Source organism: Cyanistes caeruleus, chromosome 3 (genome assembly GCF_971803275.1).
Source record: "Cyanistes caeruleus chromosome 3, bCyaCae1.hap1.1, whole genome shotgun sequence".
Lineage (NCBI taxonomy): Eukaryota > Metazoa > Chordata > Aves > Passeriformes > Paridae > Cyanistes > Cyanistes caeruleus.
Window position 1 is genome coordinate 104,221,944 of NC_141703.1, and position 19,665 is coordinate 104,241,608.

The window sequence follows — 19,665 nt, forward strand, 5'->3', positions numbered from 1 at the left end:
GAGAAATAGGTGCTCTCTACTGCATCTCAAATCTGCTGCAAGTAGGAGGTGTTTACCTGCATCTTCCCATCCAAGGCTCCATCAACAGTGTCAGTCAGAGAAATGACTGAATGATTAATTGAATGAGAGTGATTAATATGGGCACAGGATATTCACAAGGCTGTTGCTATAACTCACAGTTACAGCGGACATTCAGTTGTCAGCCTTGGTAACATTCATAACCCATGTATCATTGTGGAAAACTCAGAACAACAGATGTAAAATTTCTTTTTAGTTAATATGTAGAAATTGGGTGTAAATGTGTGTCTTAAATGACCTTTGCCTGTATGCAGAGGACAGCCATGTGATTTGTATGTTGCTCAGGCTACTGGAGCCCTTACAGTGTAGTTATGGTGTGCTGTTTCTCTGAGTAGTTATGAATTTCTGTTGCACATTTTACTCTGGCTTCAGAATGAATTAAAAAAATATCTCTTCTGATGTCAAGTGTAGTTCTCAAAATCAACAGAAAATATTATATGCTTATAATGAAAGTGCCTTTGTTTCAAAATTCTTCAGTTAGGTAGGTTGTAAATATCAGAATAAATATGAAAATCCCACCAATACTATTTCTTAAAGAAACAATAAGGAAAAGAAATAACATTATGGATGAAAGCCACTTCTTGATATGTTTTTACTGAAATTGCTGGAAGTACATTGAATTTTTACTGAAAAAGTTGGATTGATATTTCCAATGCAAATTTTTGTGCAGGTTCAAGTACTAGGTGAGTGTTATTACCTTCCTTTGTCCTTCCTTGACTTCTTGTTTGTGCTAAAATTAAGTTTCCCAACAGTGAGATGTCACCAGGCTTTTTCACAAGTAGCAATTGAAATCTCTTAACACGCCTACAAAGCTGAAAGCCAAGTCATCTATTTAAAGAGTGTTTTGAAACGGTGCTTTTCTTTGTTGGTTATCTGGGCAGTGGAGAAACAGTTTATCTGACACCAATTCCCTTGGAATATTTGGGTTTTTCTGTGGAATAACTGATCTTAATGAACGTGGGGAATTGGCATCAGATTAAATCTTTATCCATGATTCAGCTCAATGAAAAAACTCAGGAGTGCCTTCAGCTCAAGGGCTTTGTCTTTAAACACTGAGTGTAGAGAACCTGTTACAAGGTCAGCTAGAAGTTATAAACAACAACAAATGGCCACCTATGAAGTCTCTACTGATGAAATATTTTGTGAGAAGGACAAAGAAATCTGCACCTTTGGAGGGAATAAAATCCCTGGAGCCCAAATACTTTTATCTGAGTACCACAGTCACAATGTCTAGTCTCTAATCTCCTCCTAGTGCATGTTTGACTTACTGTGAGGGAGGGAAAAGTTCTTGGCAGAAAACAGAACAGTACCAGCCTTTATGAAAGAAAGATAAACACACTGGAGCTGAGGCAGGAGCCACAGAAAAACATAACTTGACATCAGGGGTTAAATTTAGGTGAAAGTGGAAAAATAATGGCAGTCTTCATCCAAAAAATCCCCTCAGTCAAGGTGTCAAAATGAGATATTGCTTTTATTACACTGTACTGACGCTCAGGCATTGATTTTTCTTTTATCAGCTGGTCTGCTTCTCAATCAGCAGAATTTCTTCATCATCTCTACCTTGCACCTCACAACTTCATAGGGTTTGACTGGGAGTCATGACTGGGCTTCTGGAAGGTAGCATGCCCTTGGCTGTGAGAAAAACAATATTAAATATGTTGATTTTCACAGTATAATCTTTCCTTCTTTTCTAACTTGTTTTCAACCATGATTTGGAAAGTGCTTTACTTTTTTTTCATTAAGACTGCTTTCAAAACCCAAGGCCCCCAACAATGCTAGTTTTTCTTTTAAATAGAAGACAAAACTCCCACAGCAATAAATCCAAACTAATGACTGCAGAAGCTTTTCCTTCCCTCTTCACCCTGTAAACAAGAAATTTCTGTTAGAGAAGCACACTTAGCTGGAGCCTAGAGTCAGAGATACAAAATACTGAATGAACAATGGCTTTAAGGTGGTACATTCTTAGGAAGCTTGGTCAGAATAAAGATTTCTTCAGGTCACAGAGGATGTCTGCCCTTAAAGGTAGAAGTTTCTAGCTCTCGTGAATCAGGTCTTTAAAATCACAAGATACAATATAGAATTTATTGAGAATTTTAAAATTTATTAGCCACTACAGTTTTTATCTTATAGAATTCCAAATAGCTAAACTCTGCAGAGATCCTTTAAAAGAGATGTAAGCATAAATAAATAAATATAGGAAACTGCTAGACTACTCTCAAAACAATTTTGGGTAAATGAAGCACTTTCTGAACACATGAAGGTATGATTGCTGGTATGGGTGGAACACTGACTGTCTTTTCCCTTGGGATTTATGCCTACTTGGATTTTACATACTCAACATAACAAGAAAAAAAGAAAGCCCTAACCAACTGTTTCCATCCCTGTTGGTACTCCCACTCAAAAAATTAGGTGATTTTTTTGACTTTTCCCATTCTTCACAGTTATTCTGCCCTGGTTTTTTTTTTTTTTTTCAAGTCCATCAAAATTAGTTTAGGTCAGGCAGGGGGGTTTACAAGAATAACTGTGTGAATGTTACTTGTTAGTGGCAATAATGTGAAATAATGTAAAAATACCTAGCATATAGGCAACAGTAATTTCTTAGCTATACTAGATGATGTTTCACTGAAATGTATTCAATAGATCATCCTCCAGCTGTTTTTCTAAGCAGTCCTGTACCATATAATTACAAACACAGATGAAATAGCACAAGTGGGACTTATTCTTTTGTTGATGGTTAGGAGAGGTGTCAGGCTTTCATGAACCTACTCAGACTTTACTACCCTGCTTGTATGCACCTGAGCAGATCCTCAGGTCAGTCTGGCATCTCCCATCCCTCAGTTGCTCTCCACAAAGACTTGCAAGACTGTTGGCTGCTGTGAGAGACGGAATAATTGATTTCTGCAGCCGTGCTCCCAGCTTGGGGGAGCTGGAACGTGGCTGTGCTCCTGCGCTCCCTGGAGAACACAGGACTGCGCTGTCCCTGGGCAAGTTCCAGCAGCAGTTCAGCATTCCCGTTTGTGTATGAGGCATCCAGATACTTCAGAGTGGCTTCCAGTCATTAAATATACATATGATGCTCATGCAGAGAGTCATTATACCGTTTCTTCTGATGGGAACAGGGATTTTTTTTTTCCCCCCTTATTTTTTCTTGTTGAGTCAGAACAAAGGACTCACCTTGAAAATTCCCCTACTAAATTCCAACACTAAGAAGAGAAAGTTTGGGTTAGAGCTTGTTTGCTGAGCCATAGGATCTGCCTTCATCCTTCTAAGCAGCAGGCTAAAATGTGTCAGCACAAGCACACTTGCACTGAAAAGTCTTTATGTTGCTTTGGTCACCTCAGGGAGCTTGGAAGTCTTGCTTCCAGCCTCACCAGACCAAAAGGCACCCCTAGAATATCTCTTCTAATTTTGCTTCCCCATCCACCAAAAACAAAAGTGAAGAGCTGATTTAGCCAAAATATTTAAAATCCCAGAAGGAAAAAAAAAATTAGTTACAACCTCTGTGGCTTCTGATATATGTTAGACACAAACCAGACCACAGCAGCATGTTCAGGACATGAAAGATGGGAAAGCGACACACAACATCTTTTAATTATTCCTTTTTACAGAAATTTAGTTAGCCACAATGGTGCCCCCCTTTCTCCTTCAAAGTGTAACACAAGAAAATACATCTTAAACTTCACTATTTTGTGAAATCTAAATAATCTAAATCATCTAAATGTAGAATGGAGAAAAGAGATCAGAATAATGAATGCATCAGAGATGTGCAGATGTTTAAGCAGAATATTTTGCCTCTGCTCCTTTGTTTGTTGTGGATCCTCATTTTAGGCATGAGCTTTTCTCACAGGATTTGGTGGTTTTTTTAAATTTTTGTCTGTTTGTTTTTTGTTTTGTTTGTGTTATTTGTTCTAATCTTTCAGTATTATTCTCCATATGTGTTTGAGATCAAAACAGTTATCATCTCAATTTAATTTAGTACACCTTTCTCTTTGTGATGGGCTGCTATTTCAGAGTGTACAATGCCACTATTAATCATCATAAAGAAAATGCATGAAAAAAGTCCAAAATAAGTGTCAGGCACTTCAAGGTGATGGATGCACAATAGATAGCCCCATTATTATCACTCAGTAACTTGAAAACTTTTGGTCCTCACATTTTCTCACTTTAAAACATCATTAACTTGTTCATGGGATCCAATACTTTGTGAAAAATGTATTACTCTCCTACTCTTTTTCCTCATCCTTCATGCTGTATTGACAGAGCCGGTTACCTGAAATTTCTTAATGCATACTAAGTTTATTTCTCAGTGTATGAGATAGCAAAGAAAACAAATGGTTTTATGGAACAAAAGTCAATTATATTGATTTTGATATGTTAATGCAAAAACAGATTTTATGAGTGCTTGTAATTAGGGAACTTATTGGTCACAGTTTTATTTACGTCTTGGATTTATTCTCTTTTGTGAGTCAGAAACACTTTAAGACTAAAATATCCATGTTGACTGAATGCAGCTGATATTCTTCTTTTAGGATTGTTACAAAAGTTATACAAACCTAGTGAGATTGACCAGAGAAGCCCATGGATATTTCCCAGACAGAACCACTCACATCATCTAATCTAACCATTTGGGAAGTAAATGGTTGCAGTTTCCACAACCATTTTCTGATCTCTAAAGTGATACACCCTATTCTCTGTATCAGAGGCTATCATCTAAATAACTGGATGAAAAATCTTAAAAACAAAAGTCATCCAATATTTAAACTTCTTATTGCAAAGGAAGTTTTTTGTTCATTTTGGGAAAAACCCTATATAAGTCTTAGTGAAATTGCCTTGAATGTTCATAGTGTTTCATAAAGGTGAAATTGATAAGTTTCTATAGACAAAAGAATAGAAAAAAAAACCTATGTTTGTAAAGACCCAGCTTAAAACATACCTGCCTTCATTCAGGAACCATTAGTTCACAGCTATAGTATGTCTACAGGTAATTTTTTTTCTTCTAACAGTACATGTTTCTTTATAACATTTATCTGATGTTAAAAAAGTTCATTCTTAAAAATATTGCAACTCTTACATTTTTCACTTTAAATTTTAGTCAGAAAGTATCGAAGAATCAATAGCTAAACTTTGAAAGGTTCTGAAAGCAAACCTAATTATAAGTTAGTGAATTAATGATTTAATATGTTACTGAATAATCAATAATTGCTATCAGATGTTCTGAATCTCTCTTACTAAATATGTTTTGGGAATTTTGTAATTACATGATGAAGTTTCAGGCAGGCATGCTGAACTGAAGAAGACATCAGCAGTGTCGCAGACAGTGGATTGAGTGCAGCCTCAGCAGGTTTTGCAGATGACACCAAGCTGAGTTGTGTGGGTGACACTCCTGAAGGATGGGATGCCATCCAGAGGGACCTGGACAAGCCCAAGCAGTGGCCCATGGGAATCTCATGAGGCTTAACAGACCAAGTCCAAGCTGCTGCAGCTGGGACAGGACAACCCTTGGTACCAATCCAGGCTGGGCATGAACAGCCCCAGAGCAGCCCTGGGAGAAGGACTTGGGGGTGCTGGTGATGAGAGGCTGGACATGGCCCGGCCGTGTGCGCTGGGAGCCCAGGAACCCCCCGTGTGCTGGGCTGCATCCAGAGCCCCGTGGGCAGCAGGGCAGGGAGGGGATTCTGCCCCTCTGCCCCTCTCTGCTCAGACCCCACCTGCAGGGCTGCATCCAGCCCTGGGCTCCCAGCACAGGAAGGACAGGGAGCTGCTGGAGCCGGGCCAGAGGAGACACCAAGGGGATCAGAGGGATGGAGCAGCTCTGCCGTGAGGAATGGCTGGGAGAACTGGGATTGTTCAGCCTGGAAGAAAGAAGGCTTTGGGGTGACTGAATTGCAGCCTTCCAGCACCTGAAGAGAGCCCACAGGAAAGATGGGGAGAGACTATTTACAGGGCCCTGGGGTGACAGGACAAGGGGGAATGGGTTCAAACTGACAGAGAGTAGGTTTAGGTCAGATATTAGGCAGAAATTCCTTACTGTGAGGTTCGTGAGGCATTGGCACAGGAAAAGCTGTGGCTGCCCTGTCCCTGGGAGTTTTCAAGGCCAGGTTGGATGGGGCTCTGAGCAACCTGGTCTAGTGGAAGGTGTCCCTGCCCATGGCAGGTCCCTTGGAACTCAAACCCTTCTAAGGTTCTGTGATTCCCTGATTTTCAGAAGCCCCTATTCTGATGTCACAAGGATCTGTGCTCCAACAGTGGATTTGCCACCTCAGTTGAGCCATGGCTGCCTCCAAGCTGACCCATGTCCTAGGTTATCTGTCCAGCTCTGGGTGGGAGCTCATGGCTTTTCACCTTCTGTGCACAAAGGCGGTGTCTGGCAGCTTGGAGTGAGGAGCAGGATTGCTTTGGCCCAGCGAGGGCAGCACTGGAAACCTGTGTGTGGTATGGACCCTGTTTTGCTGCTCTTGTACTGCATCTGAATTTACACAGGCAAAACACTCCTGATACTGCAGGGAGGTCCTCATCAGATAGTATCTGGTTCCACAGATGGCCCTCTGAGGGAGCTTGTATTCGTAATGTCTTCGGTAATGCACTAACAGAAATGAGGTTAAAAAATACAGTCTTTGTAACAGGCAAAGTAAGACATCAGTGATAAATTCAATTATTTTAAATGCATCAGACCAAGTTCTGATTTCAGTTACATGGATATAAACAGGCCTGCTGGTACCATAGACTTTTGTGTGTGCAAGGGAGGTCAGAGTCTTGTCTCAGGGATGTAAAAATGCATCTACTTTAGACTTTATGATCTGTATTAGAAAAAGGTAGTCTGTCCTTGCACTTTTATTAGACATCAACATTTAAAATACTTATAGGATATTTTGTGGGATTGGTGATCTTTTATCAGCATTTTTGAGTTTTATTTTTTTTCAATGACTACATAATTCCAAACATTGAATGTACCTGCTAAAACTCTTGTATCATGTTGCCATTTCAAAGAGATCTAGCTGATTTGTGAGGCTGGCTGTATTAACAGTGGCCAGAGAAGCCATTTATCCTTTCCTACCATCTCTACCAGATATCTCATAGATGCTGTGTGGAGAGGAAATCTATTCTTTAAATATAGTTAAGTGACTAAATTTACTTAATCTGCAATGGTAACTTCCACTTTTATGAGGCAAGTGACATTCCCATGATTTGTACAGAAGCTGGAATATTTTTTGTCATTTGCTAAGGATTTACAGAGTGCATGCTTTCATAGAATAAATGTTGGGTTTTTTTTAAAAAAAATATAGCTTTGTAGAGAAACTTGTAAATTAATTATACTAAAAAGGATACTTGAATCTATATAGTTAATATACTCAGTGATTCAAACAAGACAAAAACATATAAAATAATCCAGGCAGTAACAAAAAAGAAAGCAAAATACGTAGAAGTTGTTGCCACCCACAAACTAAATTCTGCAAAGCCTGTGGATTTGAATGGATCACACCATTTAGATGGCAACAAATCTATGGAAATGCAGCTGAAAGCCTCCCAGCTTTTCATGCCAACACTACTTCAGCAGAAGTCTCATCTAAACAAACTTCAGACTTTGGTAGAGTCCTTTATATGACAGATTTATCCATGTTCCCTGATTTCCTGCCAGCTGACTGCACCTGGTTCACTCTAAATTAGTTACAGTTAATTGTCAATAAATGTGAAGAAGGTCCTCTTGCCATTTTCTCTTGGCTGTGAAGCTGGTGAGTCTTGTGGTTATTTATCAGGTAGAGTTATACATGCAGGTTTAGAGGAGAAAGAAAAAAAAAAGAGTAAAACAGAGAGTGGTAGTAGCTGTTTTATTGTTTTATTTCCCTTGTGCATTTTGATGTAGGATATGTGTGAGCACAGCTGCATTAAGGTTGAGATGTTATTTAATTCAGCTGACTCCTGGCTGGATGGGCTATAAAGGGTGTGGGGAGGTAGGCTGGGCTTTTTTCTGCTTGTATAGGGAGAATTGTTGATTTAGAAGGAGTAGTGAGAAGGAAGAGCTACAGGTAAGTTTTTATTTCTCTCTTAGTTTAGTGGGTTTTTTTCTCTTGTAACAGCTTTGGAGGGTAATGTAAAAAGAGATTCTCCTCAGTGGAGTTAGAGCAATTAATAATTTTTTTTGTCCTTTTGGAGGATGTGATTTGTGTATCTCTTGGCTTTCCTTCAGTGGACCTTGCAAAAACAAAAATTTGCTTTTCAATTTATTTTTATTTTTTGTGTAATTGTAATTTCTGTTTGCCTCTTTGCAAGATAATTACAGGAAAGGTAGAAAAAAGAAGGCTTTTTTCTGTCCTCTGCCTTTCTAGACCTGTTGCACCTGTTGTTCCTACTGATTTGACATACTTATGGCTTGATTCTGTCTGTGGTCATTTTATTCCCATATTTGAGGGGCTGAAGCAGCACTAGTGTAAAACCAAATTCTGTAAAGGTTAATTACAGACTTTCTGGTTAAGGGTTTTTTTACTGTAATGTACTTCTCTGTTAGAAGAAGTATTCTTTAATTAAAAAATGTGTTTATTTGAGATAAACCTGTTTGCCTGCACCTGTGTGAAAAGTGAGGCTCAGGATTCAGAGGGGATTAATGGCTTTGAATCTGAGGCAGTTTTCTGCTTCTATAATAAAAGCTTCCTGTTGAATTTTCCTTGGGAAGTGGAAGCTCTAGTTTGAACTTTATATGTTCAATATATAGGTATTTATATATATAAAATATATAACTATATATAATATATACAACTATATATAATATATACAGTTATATATGTGTCAGTTCCTGTTCTTTGCTTCTTTCCCTTTGCAGATTATTTTATAGAAGACAAGAAATATGACAAGAATATTATCTTTAAGGCTTAGATTCCTCCCTTCTCTTTGGAGTTTTGTGCTGTTGTGAAGTGTACAGCTTTCACTCACTCCCTGCAGCCTCTTCTGCCTTGTTGTTTCTTTCAGGGATGCTCCTGTGTTGTGAAGTAAATGGCTCTTGGATCCAAAATAAAATCTTACAATTTTTGCTTCTTTTGTTCTTAATTGGAATCCTATGGATATGGTGTCTAGGCTTCTTCCTAGTAAGGTGGCTGTTGTCCTCTGTCTACTAGTTATGAACTTTCAATCCAAATAGTCTCTTTTAAAAGAGTTAAGCATTTCCTGATGAGGTTCTGATATAATCACAGAATGGTTTGTGTTGGAAGGGACCTCAAAGATCATCTTGTTCCATCCCCCTGCCATGCTCAGGGACACCTTCCACTAGACCAGGTGGCTCAGGGCCCCATCCAACCTGGCCTTGGACACTTCCAGGGATGGGGCAGCCTGTGCCAGGGCCTCACAAGCCTCAAAGTGAAGGATTTCTTCCTAATATCTACCTACTCTTTTATAGTCTGGGGCCATTCCCCTTTGTTCTATCCCTACATGCCCTTGGAAAAAGCCTTTAGGTACTGGAAAGCATCTTAATGCTTCCTTAGTAGTAATATTTATATTACAGCTAGCAGGGCTGTAGATACAAATGCCAGCTTTTTGTGGAACTCTATCTTTCTGTAAGAAACAGTCACAACAAAAATTATCTTGGACATTTTAATTAATTGTAACGTAGGTAAATAACTAATTGAATACCATCTGTTTACTTGGGCTGAGCATCAAGAATGTGTCTGTTAGTTTGAGGAAAGAATATTCATGAAACAGAGCATCTCTTTTTCAAGATAATGATTGTACAAAACTATTTCTTTGACCTTGCAGTGGTAGTATGCATATATTTTTAGGACATTTATTTGTATTTATTGTTCTACATTTTTTGCTTTGGAATTTCCATTTTCAGTTGTTGGCTTCTCCTTTCCTGTGGGGGTTAAATAGTCCAAGAGAAACAAGGCCAAAACAAAAAAAAAGCTTTTTAGCATTCCTCTCTCTCTTCCGTCCCCATGCCTGAGACAGGGACAGAGAGGAACTGTGTGTGCTGGCTGGGGAGGGCACTGTTTTGCTGAAATAACAGCAGCTCTAGGGGGCCTCAAACAAGCTCTTCACAAGAAAATCAAGGTGTTTGTAACAATGGAGAGGTTCCCCTATGCAAAAGGATTACCTTGCACAACCAGTTTTGAAGCAAAAGACAATTTTCAGTCTGAACAGCTACAAGAAGTGCATGGGCAGATACTTTGAGATCTGGGCAGGTGATTAGAGCACTGATTAAATGTAAAAGTGAAAGTTTGAGGGTCACAGCAAAGAGGAAAAAATATCCCTTTCATTTAGCCAGTCAACCAAAACCCCTTCTTGTAAGAGCTTCCAGTGCCTGCCTTCCCTCCCTAGCTGGGTGTAGGTGAGAAAGGGAGAAACTGAAGTACAGTGCTCTACCTGTCTGCTTTTGTAGTCTCCCTTAGGTTTTATTCTGTAAATGGGGTTTTAAGTTGCATAAAGCAGAGATATTTTTCACTGGAGATTACGTATCAAAATTGAGAATTATGGATTATAATTTCAGTTGAACCTTTTGTTGTGGATGGGTGCTGCATCCATGAGTTTGGAAAATAGCATCTTTAAAAAGAATTGCTGTAATATCAACATTAAAAGTATGTCTAATCAGCCAAGTGCCTATCAGCTACTTCTGTTAGTGTAGTGTTTTCCCTGTTTCTTTTCCAAGTTGTTTTTGGTTTTTTTTAAATTGTTCTGTTCACAAGGATTTGATAGCTCTTTATAATGGAAAAAAAATACAAGAATTTTTTACAACTGCTGCAAGATTTCCCACATGTTGGATAAATTTCCCAAATATTCATATACCAATTTCTGTGGTAGTTGCTTATGCTTTAGACTAGAAATGGCATTCTGTTTTTTTCCAGCAAGTCCTGTGTCTTTGGTACAGTTCTGTTAAATCAGTATTTGATTAAACAGATCTTCTGAAGGAGCAGATCTGAGTCAGAGCGCTATAAGAGGAGGTGTGGTGGGGAATGATAAATAGGTAAATGTTGTCAAAGCCAGTAAAGATGCCCAGAGAAGCTGTGGCTGCTCCACCCCTGGAAGTGCTCAAAGCTGGGTTGGATGGGATTCTGAGCAACCTGGTCTGGTGGAAGATGCCCCTATGGCAGAGTGTTGGAAAGAGATGTGCTTTGAAGTTGCTTCCAACCCAAATCATTTTATAATATGAAAAATGTTGTGACTGGAAGATGTAGTTGGTCCCTAAAAGCCCACAATGAGAAGCAACTGCTAACACATCTCAATGTTTTAAACCCCCAAATTACAAAAAAAAATAAAATAAAGTTTTAAGTTAATTGAAGGGTTTTGCATCAGGAAATTTTCTGTGCTATACAATAACACTTCTAAGAGACTCAGTGAAGTGCTGCTTGCTCAGGACTTTTAAAGCTGGGTGGAATTGAGGTGTGTTTTGGTATGAAAGGAAAATTCAAGCATTTTCAAAGCAGCTTATTTTGATTTTGTAGTGGCCTATGAGGTGACAGTCTTGAGCAAACAGTCAGGGAGATTCTGAATGAAAAAGCATTTTTACCAGTGAGTATTTATTGAAGTAGAGTTATAGGTCTGTACTGAGGAAATTGATGGGAATTTTTTTCTTTCCTTCACCCAAAGGTATATTTCCCAAGAGTTATAACTAAAACATTCAATAATATTTCTTTATATAGCATCCAATAATGCAATGGCTGGAAGACAAGGAAGTGGCAGAGTAGCTGGGTGGATGCAGTGGATATTGGCAATAATTCTGATGCTGTGGGGTCACCAGATCAGTGGACAAGGACAAGGTAAGTGAAGATCATTTACTGCAATTTACTGTTGGCATGGTATTGCATAGCATTGTTTAGAGAAAGAAGGCTGTGTGATCAAGGACTGAACTCCTGTGAACTGCTGACGAGAAATAGGGATATAAAAATCTGAAGGACTTCAATTGAGAAGTCAAATTCTGTTTGGAAAATATTGTTGTGATGCCTTCAGGGATTATCCAGGTGCTTGAATCTGTTTTCATGTGCTCAGTGATTGAAGTGTGCCTTGAAATAAATTTTCCTTTTGTATCTGTTGTTGGCTCTCAAGGTGTGGAGAAGCAGCAGTTTAAGAGATTATAGACATGGATACTTTGTGTTTTTCAGCTGTGATATCTGCAATATTCAGAAAGGCTTTTGTGGCCATGCTATAAATAATTTTCCTGTTACATTTCTGTCTCACTCACTGATGGTGGTGCATAATAACAGCTGTAGGGATGCAGACAGGCAAAAGAAAGTAGTCTTGGGTTTTTGGTTTTGAAGAATGAAACATTATTGTGTGTTTCTGATTTAAGGGTTGCTAACAAGAGAGGTAAAACCAGGCTATTGTACTTTTTAATATACATATTTAGAATAAAAGAGGTTTGTGTGTTGTGTCAGACTTTGAAAGGGGGAAAATATTGTTTTGAGGCACTGAAATTAAAGGCAAGCAGGAAGACATTCCTTTTTGAGGAATTCCTTTATCAGGCCTTCAGGAAATACATGTAACATATGGGCTGAGATTTCCACATCCTTGCTTTACTCCTCAAGTGTGGAAGATGCTGCATGTTTTTCACTAGAGCCTCTCTGTTCTCTGTTACTCCAGTCACTGGTACATGGATGATGCTGGCTAGGGTGTGAGCCTGTGCTGGGTGCATTTTCCCAGGCAGTCTGGGCTGCAGAAAAAGTTCTTGGCTGTTGGGAGAGAAATGGTGCTCACTCTTGCTTGGTGCAGTTTTAGAGTTAGGAACTGAAGGCAAACTGTGCACTGCAGTTCTGCTGGAAACACCTGTGGGACTTCTGCATGTTTCCTCCACAGACCCTAAAAGCCAACCTGGCAGCCTATATAGGACTTTAGCAGGAAAGTGTCAGGTATTTTTGCAGCTTTTCTGTGATATAAATTGCATTTGTACAAAAAGGGTTGTTGCTTTTCTAAAGTGTCCATTTTGACATTATAGTCTTTGAACTGGAAAACCAGATATATCTGAAGACTGTTCTGTGGTATTGTTCTAAAATGAGATGGGTATTGTAAATTTTTCAGTTTTATGAAATACTGGTGAATGGCATTGGGAAGAAACACAGGTACAGCATCTTGAAAGAGTTTGTTTTCAAAGTGGGTGATGTGAGGGCACTTGTGCTGTGAAATATTCTTTATGTGGTTCTAAACCCTGTGTGAATTTCTGGCTGATGACAAGATAGTCTCGATCTGTGAGCTGACCTTTAGCCATGTGGTTCTGTGTTTCTGTTTTCTAATAACTACCCAATTGTAACCACCTAAAAGCTACCAAACTGTAGAAAAATGAAAGTAGTGTGACAAAACCCTCTAGAATGCAAAATGTCTTCCTAAAATTAGTGATAACCCTTAGTGAAAAGGCTTATGGACCGTGATCATGTTATTTTGCTTTAATTTGAAATAACTTTAAGTTGTAATGTGGCTTTTGAATATTAAGTACCTCTAAGCAGGTCTAGTATAACGAGACTGGCTGTGTTTCAGTCTTTGTAGACTCTGTACTCTGATAGAAGTGTAGTGTAGACTTTTGAGCATACACTTAAAGCAACTGCTGTGCATTGCTTGAACCTTCACTTGAGAAATATTAACTTTTAATGGCAATGAAGTAGTAAATTATAAACAAGGAACAAATATTTTTTGGCATAATTACATACACAGGGTATTTAAAAAAATGCAACCCCCCCCCCCCCCCCCCCCGCCCCCACTAGGTTTCTGGATATATCTGCAATTTTTCTGTGGGTTTCTGTTAACACTTTATTTTTCTAAAGTAAAAAATAAAGCCCTTTGAGCCTGCCTTGCAGGAACCTGAGAAATGTAATTTCTGATTAATTTGAGTAAAATTAATATTAATTATAAAATTTGGTTATTCAGAGTCTATCAGGACAATAAAATGAAGAGATAATGATTCTGTGTCTGGGCATAGAACCAAAAATGTTTAAAAGCCATATGGCTGCATTTAAAGAAAACAGCTTCTGAGTCACATAACTTCAGCGTGAGTGGGTTGCTATGGAAGTTAGAAAGAAATCAACATTTGTTCCACTTCCATTTCCAATCAGAATAGTAAACTTAAATTGAAAACTCTTTGTTTTTCAACAGATCTTTCTATCTGTCTCTTTTTACACATTAACCCAACCCAAGAACTGTCTGGGTTTTGAAGTCCATGGGGCTGCATCTTCCTCTGTTGATGGGTAGCTTCTGACTAGATACTTTAGTCTACCCAGTGTAAGTGTCCAGTAGAGACTGGAATAAGGAAGGAACTGTTTTAATTTAATTTGCACTCTAGCACAATAGAAAAATGTGTAGTTTTTAATATTTTGGATCCATTCTGCTTTTCTCACTTACCTGAATATTGCAGGTTTACTCCTCTGTTTTCAGAAGAGTAAATATATTTTGGCCTGTATTTTGTACACTTCATTAAATTTAGAAAAAGACTTATCTCTAACATGGAGTCCTGAGTAATTTGAAGAGTATTTTGAAGCAGACTTGTTTTTCTTTGTGAACTTAGAAATCATATATCTGGAAGTCTGAAGTTACTTGAACAATAAGCAGGCAATTACTGTTCAGTGATATCCACAAATAGCGTTAGTATTGATATTTAAGACAGAAGATGAATAAGTAGTCCTGGAATCTAATAACGTTCAGACTTGTAAAAGAAGTGAATGTTGCTTAATATCTGGAATTTCACTGCTGTATAGATGAAGCAGGTGCTCTCTTTGAAGCTCTAGAGATGCTGGATAAAACAGTGTCTGCTCTCTGAAGTACACAGCAGTAGTGCTGGTGTTCTTGGATGCATGCTTCCTGCCCAAGATGTGCCTTTCAAATATTTTTTTTTTTTTTTTACAGAGCTGTCAGGGTACAGTGTTGACAGGTTGCTTTATTTAATGATCAAGCATAAAGGCTGTGCAATGTGCTGCAGCCAAGAGGCTTCAGAGCTCAAACAATGTGCTAGAAAGCAGTGGGTGTTGCTGGCTGGCCAAGCTCTGACCCTCTCCCTGCAGGAACTTTTTTCCCCCCAGCCAGGCCTAATGGGGGAAAAGCACCTTAACTTTTGAATTTAAACAGTGTTGTGTGTAAGTATGCAGTATTTTTGGTTTCTTTTTTGCATTTTGTAACTTGAACCAATGAGAAAGCAGGCAGCATTATGACTAACTGGGAATATACATGAGTTTATATCAGTGCACCATCAGAAACAGAGAATGGGAGTCTTTGCTGGACTTCAGTCATAATGTGGATGTTTATGCTGAGGACAAGCATTCAAACTGCTCCAATTTCACCTTCTTTTGTCTGTGCTGCTGACAAAGCCCAAATGTTCTTCCAGAAGTTCTCCAAAACCAATGAATAATGATGTCTTCACTCAATCCTGAGATTACTGTGGCTTGTTAATAGTGGGAAGGGAGGCAGATTGAGGATACCTGAGATTTCTTCCCAAACTCATCTTTGGTGATGTGTTTTGACTATGAAGACTGAGCTGTGGTGTTTATTTCCATCTGCTGCACTTTGCTGTGGGCTAAAGCAGCTGTGTGTATCTTCCTCTAGCTCAGCTGTCTCTCTGACAAGGTAAGGAAAATTATTTTGTATATATGGAGTGTGAATGTGTGCACATATACAGTTTTATGGTACTAAATGACTGACAGTGATTTTGGCTCTAAGAAAATATGTAAAACCAGAGAAATAAAAACTCTGTAGAAATCAAGAGTCTTGGAACTGGTTCCAAATTCCACACCTCAGCTAATCTGAGATGGTACATGGGTGCTGTGGTGCCATGATTTGCATTCAGCATTGCCAGATCTGCCAAGTGCTTGTGTGTAACCTGGCTTGTGACACCCTGTGGGAAGAGGAGCAGCCCCATGGGGACATGGAATGGGTTCCAGGTGGCACTGCTGCCTCAGGGATGCTGCCCTGTGCACATCCAGCTCACCCAGCCCATCCAGAGTTCTGTGGCACAGCCCAGCAGGGTAAGATGGGCTTTCATGCTCAGAAGAAGGTGAGGTCTGTTCTGGGTGTCTGATGTGAGCTGACTTGCAGGTTTTTGTTTTTTTTTTTTAATGGCAGCTTCTCCAATCTGAAAACCAGTCCTCTTACATCAGTCTTTTAAACTCACCTTTAAATAAATGAATGTGCAAAACTGCAGGTAATGTATTAATGCTTTAAAAAGCATTGAGTCTCTGACAGACCTGTGCTTGGATCCAAATTTAGATTAAACCCTGGTGACAAACTTAAGCAGTCTTTGCTTGTGCACTGCCACCTGTTATAAAATCAGGTGATGCAGTAATAATTTGGGATGGGACAACCAAAGCTCTCCAGGCATGTTGTGTTACATTGCAGTTATTCCTTCTGTCTTGGTGCTTCCTCACTGTGGAATTCTGGTGGACACTTGACTTAAGTGATGGAGAAGTTAAGGAATTATGAGGCTAGACCTGTGCTTGTATCCTCACTGTTAGTGTGTGAAGGCAATGGGAGACATTTGAGTGAGTTTTTGAAAACAACCAACCCACAACCTTTGTTTCTTCTTGAGGCCAAGATGTACTGTGCTGGAAAAGTGTGTGAATGATTTACCTAAAACTCATGTTTTCAGTTTTGCCTATGCAAATTGGTAACTCCATGTTTAGGTGATTTGTGCATACACCTGTGCATGGAAAAAAAAGTTGAACTGCAAAGAGAAGTCGTGGTTTTGGTTCAGAAGCCTGTATTGGAGGGCTTCAGCTTTAGTGAAAGAAACATCAGCCTTAATGCAAAGTGGCTGCTGCTTGTCTCATAATAATGTTCTCAAAATACATTTGAAAGTACAGTATGTACCTTTACCCTACCAGAGTACAGTAGTTTTTTATATCAATTGAATGTGATTTAGTACTTAACCTTTCTCTCTTGTACATTATGCAGCCTTGCTAATGGATAGCAACACTGCATTTTGAAGGGAGGATTTGTTTTGTTTTTAATGGAATGGTTAATAGAAGCCACTTTAAAATTGGCAAGTAGCTTTAAAAAAAAAAAAGGCTGTTAATGTAAATGTAATATATTACTTTTTTTTTTTAAAAAGAGGTCTTAATTTGTTGAGGCAACACTCTTTGCAGGAACTCTTGATGGAAAAGAAACTAGGAGAGTCTTTCTTCAAGGTATTCTCACCTCAGGTACTGGCAAACTGAAAAGTGAAATTTGAAAAAAGGCAGCTGTACATACCACCTTGTAGTGCAGCCAAAATTCTGCATGAGCTGTGGAACTTAAATTTGATCACAAAGCATTCTTTGCTTTCAATCAATTATATTTCCATTTGTCATAAGGCCCTCTTGCAGGCAAAGACACTGCACAGTTAATGCAACCTACAAATACTGTTTTTCTTTAGAATTAATCTTCATGGACTTTTACAAAAAGTATAAGTTATTAAGCATGCAGACACTGCTCTTCATGGCCAAAAGAATACTTCATGTCTTGCTCATTTCAGAGAGGTCCAAGGTAACTCAAACAGTAAACAATTAAACTTAGCACATCATCATTATAGACTCCACTACAATGTAATTCTCAGAAATCATGCAACTTTTAGCAATAAGCAGAGGAGGTTATAACTTGAGCAGAATAGCTATTACTAATGAGGAAGTAGAACATTTGTGGTAATAGCACTAAGTAGCCAAGGAAAAAAGGGTTCTTTTTGCTGAAGTGACAAAACCCCATGAATTTCTAGGGATAAAGTGATAAAAGGCCTTGAGAATTCTCATGAAAAATGTGAACTATCTAAGCATAAACTTAGGTTTTCCTCATGAGTAATTTACATTAATTTGCCTGAGGTTATTTGTGTGACTCTCTTATGATCTGAAAAGTATCTCTTTTCTGTGGACTGTGATTTCTGTTGCTGTTTTCCCCCAGGAATTGCTAGTCTGCATCTTTGAGAGGTGAGAAACCTGCTTTTGCTGGAAAGGTTCTATGGGGGAGCAGGAAACCAATTGTTCCATATTGGGGGGCAATGCACAGGAAATCAGACCTGATGTAAGAGATGAATACAATACCTGAATAATGAAAGGTCTCCTGTTCCAGACACAAAGAGCACAGGTAACTCTGTTAGCCTTCAGTTCACATAGCTTAACCAACCAAAAATAAGTGAAAAAGATGAGAGCAGGTACTGAGTATAGTTTTACCTTCCTAGTATGACTTGTGTTACAAAATTAATGTTATATTTCTATTATGTGGAAAATTAAGAGAAAGTGAGACAATCTCAGTGTTAAATGCTTCAATTAATGGCCTAATGCAATTCAAGATGTAGAAAATTTCTTAACATCATGCCATTTATTGGGCCATAAATAGCTCTATAGGAAAAATATTTCTGAGATCATGTGTGTACTTTATGTGGTTGGCTTGTTTTAAGAAGAAGGTTCAGTGTTTGCAATTTACAACAGGTTAAATCCTCAAGAATGGCTTTCCAGGAAGCATTGAATAATGAGAATTTTCCAATGAGTGTGTGTGTAATTGAGATCCTCAGATGTCATCACCTGGAAACAAGCTTGGATGATGCAGATAATTGGTGGTGCTGCTTTGGCAACTTTTACTCCAGGTGGTTTAGGACTCACTTCCCATTGTGAAGGAATGAATGCATTTCCTGGCACTAAACTGAAACTCAGTTTTTATTTTCCTTTCCAAAAAGCAAATTTATTTATTAGATGACAGGATATGAATAAAACCACCACTTGATACAATTTTAAAAGTTTCACTTTATATAATTTAAAGCCTTTCATTTTGGGAAATATGGTGTTCTTGATGTTTTAACAGAATGTATGAGGCTTCAAAAATGTTCTTGGCAGTCATTGTGGTAGTAAGCTTCACGAAAAATAATAAAAATTGGCAGTAAGGAGAATGATACAATGCATGTAATATAAAACACTTTATCCTGGAACATGTACAAGTACTAAGTGTTCTAATGTATATTTATTGAGATAGAGCTTGAGGTTTTATTTATGTTTCATTTTAAATGAAAATATTTCATGATTCATTGTCTTTGTACATTTTTTATATACTTTGTGAAAGTTACTATAACCATGAACTATCAGGTCTTGATGACTTGAAATTAACCTCTAAAAGGATATTGCAGGAACCTCATAGTTCAAACAGGCTTTTTTTGATCTCTTGGACTAAAATACATTTGCTTTTAATAAAGGTTTCTTTTACCATTCAGTTTCTGTTTGGGGTTCATCTCTTTCTACAACAAAATTAAAAAAGACCCAAGCAAACCCAACAGTGAAGTCATTATAGCCTTTCTAAAAACAGATCCCTCCGTGAATAAGTGCTGTGAAAGCTTTATTAGAGCAAAGATGCCAAGCCTGGTTTCCAGCATTAATAGCTACTTTCCTACAAATTCAACCTTTTCTCATCTTTCAGCTCCTTCACTGGCTGTGTGATGTTTGGGAACAGATACTCATTTTTTTTTTTTCCTCCTAACATTTGCTGTTCTGTGTTTAAGATCCTCACTTTTCCAGGAGAAATAAATCCCAGCAAAGGTTTTGGAATGGCAAATCTTCACTGGAAGAAAGCCAGTGAACAAGTCCTCTCAAGTTGAATTTACTTTTGGTATTTGGGACAATAGTTCTCAGGTTCTAAAAGAAAAAAAATCTGGGGAAAACTGTCAAAAAGTATCAGAACAAG

The 19,665-nt window shown here is 38.4% G+C and overlaps 1 protein-coding gene and 2 long non-coding RNA genes across 4 annotated transcripts in view; 2 read left to right on the forward strand and 1 right to left on the reverse strand.

Moving 5' to 3' along the window:
- Positions 1-1,530: 1,530 nt before the first annotated feature.
- Positions 1,531-6,234, reverse strand: LOC111944051 (uncharacterized). Its single transcript, XR_002871147.2, has 2 exons — positions 6,107-6,234; positions 1,531-1,710 (listed from the first exon to the last, which is right to left on the reverse strand). It is a non-coding gene; the product is annotated as an uncharacterized LOC111944051 (long non-coding RNA).
- A 1,770-nt stretch (positions 6,235-8,004) lies between these two features.
- ROBO2 (roundabout guidance receptor 2) overlaps positions 8,005-19,665 on the forward strand; it is a 1,015,778-nt gene continuing 1,004,117 nt past the window's right edge. For both annotated transcript variants that reach the window (XM_086883509.1, XM_086883528.1), the window contains exons 1-2: positions 8,005-8,102; positions 11,700-11,816. In XM_086883509.1, the coding sequence (XP_086739635.1) occupies positions 11,714-11,816 (103 nt within the window). In that variant the 5' untranslated portion in view covers positions 8,005-8,102; positions 11,700-11,713. The remainder of the gene's footprint in view (positions 8,103-11,699; positions 11,817-19,665) is intronic.
- Positions 15,362-19,197, forward strand: LOC147654415 (uncharacterized). The gene is made up of 2 exons (XR_015285192.1): positions 15,362-15,597; positions 17,899-19,197. It is a non-coding gene; the product is annotated as an uncharacterized LOC147654415 (long non-coding RNA).